Source organism: Plectropomus leopardus, chromosome 4 (assembly GCF_008729295.1).
Source record: "Plectropomus leopardus isolate mb chromosome 4, YSFRI_Pleo_2.0, whole genome shotgun sequence".
Lineage (NCBI taxonomy): Eukaryota > Metazoa > Chordata > Actinopteri > Perciformes > Serranidae > Plectropomus > Plectropomus leopardus.
The window spans coordinates 21,622,283-21,630,121 of NC_056466.1; the positions used below are offsets into that span (position 1 = coordinate 21,622,283).

Consider the following 7,839-nt stretch of genomic DNA (forward strand, 5'->3'; position numbering starts at 1 on the left):
GCTTATGTAGGCCTTATTGCTATCTACAACCTAACCCATACAAAGGAACCATTCTGCATTATGAGTACTTTTAGTTTTGATAAGCCTGCTTGTACTTATTTAGCAACTTTTAATGAAGTACCATTTGACAATTTCTACTTTAATTTAAGTAAAGGATTTCATTTTGTCTGCCACCACTGCATATGAGCAATACACACATTTTATGGTGGTTTTGCCTCTGTTTTTGTGGTTGTTTTGTGCTTTTTTGTCATTATTTTGTGTCATATTGCACTTCTTTTGGTCTTTTTGTGTCTCTTTTGGAATTTCTTGACACTTGTGCCATCCTACTGTATGTAATAGCCTGCATGAGAGGGTGATGGACTCGTATGGAAATTAGGGAAGCCTTTATATCAGCGACTGGTCACATGTAAAGTATTTTAAGCCAGAGAAATCACATCACACCCTGCTGATATTTTTGGTTGTCCTGTCTGACGCAGAGCCTGCACAGAGCATGTGACAGCTGGAGAAATACCTAAACACTATAAGCAGATGAAGGGCTGCACTGCTTTTAAATAATCAAAGATTAGCTATCAATAAGGAGATGCAGTACATAACAAATACAAGTGTTAATGATGTACTCACATATCTCAAGCTAAATCCTCTTCCCATTAAAAACGGTGACCTTTCCAAGCTTAACATCTGTCTGACTGTTCTCTGTGCCATTTAAAGAACATCTGTGGTTATTTCCAGCTGCCTCTCTAACTTTATCTTCCCAAACTAGAAAGGACACCCACATGTGACTGGACCTAATGCTGAGCTATTTTAACCCTGAGAGCCAACCACCAAGCCTGCCAAAGAATGTGCACAGGCACACTGTACACCCACAAATTTTCACACACAGAAACTCACACACATCTGATCTGACCCAACACATGCCTCCGGCCTGAGCAGTAACTGATTGTGTGAGCCTCTGTCTACCTCTAGTGGTAAAAATCTGAACCAACAGAAAGACTAGAGTCAAAAATGTATATCTTATTTTAGACGCTAAAATACTAACCTACAGTCAAGCTAGAAGATTTGTCTTGTGGCGTAACAAAAGCTGTATGTAGGCGAGAGCGAGAGTAGCAACAGGAGGACAGTTGGAAAAGCCCCTCTTTACAAAGTGAGAAAGCAGCATTACCTTTGCATCGTGTTCATACACAGCCACACACTTTTCACTGTTAGCCTCAAAGTGGAGATCTTCTGACTATTTATTAAATTTTATTCACATTAAAACCTACAGGTTGTGGGTAGATTTTTGGTTATTTTTCTTCCAGACTGTTTTTAGATATGCAACAACATACAGTGCAAAAACTATAATATTGGAAAGCTGGCCTATCAGTTGGTGCCGGTGTGGTAACCAGTACAGGAGTCCACAGTGTGTCTGCTTTCCCTGGGATGGTTAGTACAGTTACCCCGGGGTGGTTAAGACATTACTGTTTATAGTTCCTGCCTTGTTACAAATCAACAAAAAATAGATAACAACAAGACAAGCTGGCTGATTTTTGGAGAGGTGCACTCTTTGTAGATTTTAAAAACTGCATTGTTCCTCTTTGGGTTAGGCTTTTAAAACTGTTAACAGACATTTGTACCTATACAGGGATCAAAATATTTTCATGACTGTTTGCTGAAGTGGTCTGTGGGTAACAGAGTTTTATTCCACGTCGATACAAAAACCTCCTACTCTACCCTGCTCTCCTCCTCTGGATTAAATGCCTTTCCGAATTTAACAAAGCAATCTTACTTGTTCCAGTTGAAAGCTCAGGAACAAGCAGTTCCTGTAAGTGGGCTTTATGAGGGAATCGTGTTTGTCTGCTGTTTCCAAGCTCAACTTCTAAGCCAACACGGACACGAAGTCCGAGTGGGAGGACACATATTTCAAATAATGTAAGGTCTGAACACCTGTAGTTCCATTACAAGTCCAAAAACTTCATCAGGATAAAGTCAAAAGCTCCAGAAATAGGGAGTAAGTGAACCTATAGTGGCGATTGTTTAGACAACTGCTGTTTCCAAGATCTGACATGAGCTGTTACTCTCAGTATTTGTTTGAGTTAGATAAATCCTGCAACTCTTGGACTGAATCTGGTCAAATAAAAAACACATTTTTTCTTGTTCTATGTTATGTTTTGCGTCCTTTTCTACACCAATCTAAGTCAGTAAATGATATAGCCATGAAGATATGCCTTTATACTCAAAGTACCAGAGTATGTTTCTCCTGGTACAGGTGGTCAGCTGCAGCTCTACTGTCCATTGTTCCAAAAAATTCCTCAGTGGACAGCCAACGCTACAGTGTGTGCATGTCTTCCATTTGCAAGTGATGATTAATAATTTACCACAGTCTCCATCAATCCAGTGAGCTAGTGGGCTAGTGGTCTGCTTTAGGCCACTTCCTCTCCCAAGGACAATGGGGCCATTTCCTGTGGGGTGAGAGGCAGAGGACCAAAGAGGGCAAAACAGGCACGTATTGTAAAGCAGGGACATCATATCAGCATTTCCTGCCCTTGGAGTGAAAGACAGATTGGAGCGTACAGTGTGATTCATGGTCTGTTTGCTGGGAGGTTGCAGTTTACAAGCCACCAGTGCAGACATCTTTTGACCACGGTCTACAGGATATGCAGACAACTTTCTACTTTTTTGTTAATTTTGCATGTCATTTTGTGAGTCTCTGTGGTCACTTTACGAGTCTTTGTGGTCATTTTCTGTGTTTGTCATTTTCTGTTTTTGTAGTCATTCTATTTGTCTTTGTAGTCTTTTTGTGTGTTTTGTAGTTTGTGTGTCTTCATGGCCAATTTGTGTCTTTGTGGTCATTTTGTGTCTTTATAGTCATTTTATGTTTGCGGTCTTTTGGTTGTTTTGTGTCAACTGGGTTTGTGTAGCCATTTTTATGTAGTTATTTTGTGTCTCTTTGACAGAATTTTAAGTCTCCTCCCAGTCAGTATGTGTCCATTTGTGTGACATGCAGGTGAAGGCAGGTTTGGCCCCTTGACACTTTGGGCCCCTGGGTGTGTGCCTGGTAGGTATGTTCGGTAATCCATCCATGTCACAGACAAATAGATAACATAAGGAGAAGTGACTATACATAAGCTCACAAACGTAAGCAAGAAGCCTCCTACTTACTTTAGGTGGGAAAGAAGTGCTTCCACATAAAACTGACTGTTTAAAAGAAATGGACATCAAAAGCCAAACATTAAATTAGTGCTGAAACCAAAAAGTCAGGTGTCTTGGATAGAGTCAACATGAGCTGAAGTCCCACATGTATCCCACTTCTTTAATTCCTGGCTAATTTACAAAATAAAGAGGCTGCTGTGTTCAAAACAATGGCTCCATTCATGTCACTGCTGCCCCCGTGTCCACCGTCAAGGGGTATCTGAGAAAGACAAAAACAAACATGCAAAACACAAAGACAAGTTACAGCTCAGAGAGAATGAAGTTATGAATCCCGTTCAGTAAACAGCCTTATAAACGTCAAGCCCCTCCAGCAACACACGAAAACATAAGAATGTCAATTGGGCCTGAAGCTATTTTTAAAGAGAGAGCTGTCAGTCCACACATTCACTCTGACAACTATAATGGCCTGTATAACCAGCACTGGCCCAGCATGCCTTGTTCCCGTCCGTGCCCGTCTCTTTCATTCTACGGATCACTGATGATGACTGTCACAATGGCCACAAAGGAGAGAGCCATGACAATATGCCCCGAGGCAGGACATGGTATAGAGCCTGACCTATCAGTCTGTCATGAGTGTGTCACATGTGCAGCGACCCACTTTGTTACTGTCACACATTTAATTGCACTGTTAGTGTCTATCGGTGGAAGGATTTCATTTCATTTTCTTCCTTTACAGATCTAAAATGGACTTTTTGCTTTATTTGATGGGAAAGCCATAGTGTGACAGTGAGAGAGAGAGGAGAGATGATATGTAGCCAAGGGCAGTGATCTGGAATTTAACCTGCAGCCGCTGCAGCAAGGACATAAGCTGTGCATGCGGGGTGCCTGCTCTACTAGGTGAGCTACAAGGTATATCTACATTTAACATTTCTTAATCAAGATTATGAAAATCTTTTTTTTCATATGCAGGAGAGAGCACAGACATGGTCCAAGTGCTGCTCAGGCACCTTTGCAGTCAGTCTCCTACTAATAGGGAGGACAGGTGGTGGTAATTTAAATATATGTACATATCCTCAGTTGTGGGAAGGCTTTGAACTTTCCATATGCATTCAATAAAAACCTAATTTCCATGTTTTGGTTTCCCTACAGCTTTCTGGATTAATATAATTTTAAGTGTTACAAGTTGTTGTCAGTAAGTGCTCTGGTAAACCTCGCAGTCACATGTCAAATGGAAAGTTTTTGGAGCAGCATTGATTAGTCAATAAATTGATAATTCTTCTGATAGAAAATGTAAAAAGAACCATTCTAAAAACTAGAAAATGCAATTTCTGAACAAATTGAGGGTGTTAATGCTCAGTGTTGAAAAGCTGACGCTAAACTGCAATGCTGGCTGAAATTAGTACGTAGAAGGTGAGGTAGGAAAATAACTGGTGGGAATATGAATAGGAATTATGACCACAGTATGCCAGGTACCTTTGGTGAATTCTAGCATCTACACACAGGAAATAAAATTAAACTTTTTCTGCTAGCTCTCCTGGAAATGCCAAATAACAAAGTTAAGAGCAGGTCTTTATTCATTCTGTAAAGTTTTATGTAACCTAACATCAAACACAAGACTAACAACTGAAAAATGATAAGTCAACTATGTCTGAAAATATCTCAAAGCACAACCTAACAAGGAACTTGAACCCCAAATCCCCAGTTAAAGCTCCTATGGATAAACCCCTCACCTACCAGACACTTTGCCTACAGAGGCGGGATATCAATATGACTGTTTGGCTTTAATCTGCACCTTTTTTTCAAACATTACAAATTTAATCTCATAATATTATTGTTTTTTTCTTGTAAATTAATGAATATAATAATATGACTTCATTTCTTATGGGTTTAATCTCATATTACTATAAACATTTTCTTGTAATTTTTTTTAATTTAATCTTGAAATAATATAACATTTTTCCTAATAAATATATGAGTTTAACCTTGCAATATTATGACTTTTTTTGCGAAATTAACATTTATTCTATTTTTTTGCAATATGGTTCTAATCCTTCTTGGTAGATTAAAATGTCGTTACCTGACATGGTATTTTTTTTTTACATTTTAAGTATTTTTACATTTAAAGTATTTGCCAGATGACCCCCTGGATTTGCATGGACCGACCCGTTCTCAGTTCCCTCTTTATTGTTCAATGGCAGAAATTCCCAAGTTCAAACATGTGACATGGCAACAAACTAGGTTTGTAAACACAAAGTTTGACATTTCTGGTTGATCACACACACTCCTGCGTGACATACCTCATCCATTCATTAAACTGTAATTTATTTCTTTATTTAAAACTTAAGGTCCTTTCAGGGACAGATTAAAGTGCATTTACCCATGATAGTATTTTATTCATTTTTTGCAGTTTTTTATTATTATTATTAAAAACACTCAGCCATCAAGCTAGCTAATTTAGCTAGCTCAATTCCCAGGGCTTATGTACTTACAGTTATTGTTCTTGTGCTGCAGGTTGCTCCTTCTTCATTGGTGGAAATTCGGAAATTCGCAAGTTGAAATCGACGAGAAATCGCAAGTTTCGCAAGTTGAAATCGACGTGAAATCGCAACGACGGCAGAAATTCGTCAACGCAAGGAAATTTGACTCACACACACATACATCACAATCACTCCCGTGTCGCATACCTGTCGCATACCTGAAGCAGGGCTCGAACCCGCAGTCGGATGATCTCTTGGTTGGAGGTCGGCGTCCTTAACCAGTAGACTATCTTCGGCGCCGTCAGCGACATCAACGGCGAAGACGCAGTGAGACACCGAACACAAGACCGAAGCCACAGAAGGTTCATCAACCTGCAAAAAAACAATGCTTTCTGCAGACTTTATCCCCCCCCCCAAAAAAAAGCTCCTTAAACACAGCTATTGCTGCACAGCCACATAGTCTTCATCATCATCATCATCATCACCACCATCATTCACTCAAAGCAGCAGTGGTAAACACCACACCCAAAAAATAGTGATCTAATGTTAAAATCCGAAATGAAATCGGCAGGGTGATAGCTAGTTAGCTAAATAGAGGAGGTTGCATAAGGTTTCATTGTGACGTGTTCAAGGTTGGCTCAGTAAAATGACAATTAGGCAAAAGTAAATAAAACGTCATCGTGATGTGTTCAAATGTAATATCAAGAAAAGAAAATTTTGATTTTGGCAAGGAACTTGAATAATGCGATTGTTTAGGTGAGAAATTTGTTTTCCCAGCAATGTAAGATGTTCTTGAAGATGTTCCAGAGGTTCTTTAGGCGGTTCTCTTTGGTAAACTCACTCTGACCAGAGCCCTTTGTTTATTCTAGTGCACTAACTCTGACAAACTGAGAACATCTCTATGGTGGTCTGGTGAGTCTGGATGGCTCAGCTAATAGAGTCTTAGTTTTACTGCCTGATGATTGTGGGTTCAAATTCCATCTCAAAGGCGAGTGTTTTCGTTCTGTCCACCCTCATAAAGGAGACTCTTATTGTGAAAGGACTGCTTCATACATTGTGACACTTTTGAGGTAGCAGTAATACTATTTAGCACATCTTAAGGGATTGTTATCTTTTTAAAACCATTAAACCACAGAAAAAACTATAATAACTTGAAGGAATCGATTGAAGTCATTTGTGGCTGAGTGTCTTGGTGGCTAATTTTACTGGTTCAAGTATGGTGAGTAACATCTGTTTGTTTGTCCTTTTTTACTTGAAGTGCAGAAGTGCTAACTCACTTGGGATTTAGGCACACCATTCACATAATTCTTGATGATGCTTAGTCCAAATTTGTTTGCTTGTGTTTCTTGAAAGTTGGATAACCTGAAATAAAAGGCAAGATAAGACAAGACTAGGCATGGCAAGTAAGGTGAATGAATAGTTTAGGTATGAAGCCAGCATGCTGAATTTTGGGGTTTAAGTCCAGCTGTGGTCTGTGTTTGCAGAGTTTTGCAGAATGCTAAACAGATCCCAAAAATATGTATATGTATGTAATATATTAAATGTTGAAAAAAAACAATAATATATAAATGATGGACACCCTGATGAAAACAGTGTTGCATTCAAACCTAATAACTGTTTGAGTCATTTTTAGGTAAAAGGTCTCTGACTACAGCATCTAAATTGGTATTATTTGCTCTCGCATAACCATAAAGTGATTATTTGGGGGTTTTGGAATTGCTATCAGACTAAACAAGCACTTCAAATAGGTCAAATTGGGTTAAGTATAATTGATATGGAAAATGCTCTGCATTTTCAGACATGTTATATACTTAAACTAATTAATAGAGAAAATAAATAGCAGATTTATTGATATTAAAAATAATTGTTAGTTGCAGCTGGAGGCTAGTCGTTATCTTTTAAGTTTTGTTAATTATGAGATCTTTTAAGAGCTTTATGTAACACAAATACTTAAAATATCAAGGTAGGAACTAAGTCATGACATAAAAATCTCCACCCCCCCATCTCTCTCACCCCACCAATACCTCCAAAGAAACTGTTGTCAGACAATGCAGAAAAGGGAAGATTGTGTCAAACATATGACATAAACGCATATAATTCATTGTAATTGTTTCTCTGTAAACAGCGTAGGCAGCCCCCCTCTGACAGAGTATCGCTTCCCGGCTGCAGTGACTCATGTTGTCTCATAGTTTCGTGTTGTAATCAGGGTGTGGCTGAGTCCTCATACAGGTGCACC

The 7,839-nt window shown here is 39.0% G+C and overlaps 1 protein-coding gene across 1 annotated transcript in view; it reads right to left on the reverse strand.

The window, feature by feature from the left end:
• The window catches only part of hap1 (huntingtin associated protein 1), a 43,150-nt gene extending 37,236 nt beyond the window's left edge, over positions 1-5,914 (reverse strand). Inside the window, exon 1 of the mRNA XM_042484483.1 lies at positions 5,811-5,914. Within this exon, the coding sequence (XP_042340417.1) occupies positions 5,811-5,914 (104 nt within the window). The remainder of the gene's footprint in view (positions 1-5,810) is intronic.
• Positions 5,915-7,839: the final 1,925 nt, after the last annotated feature.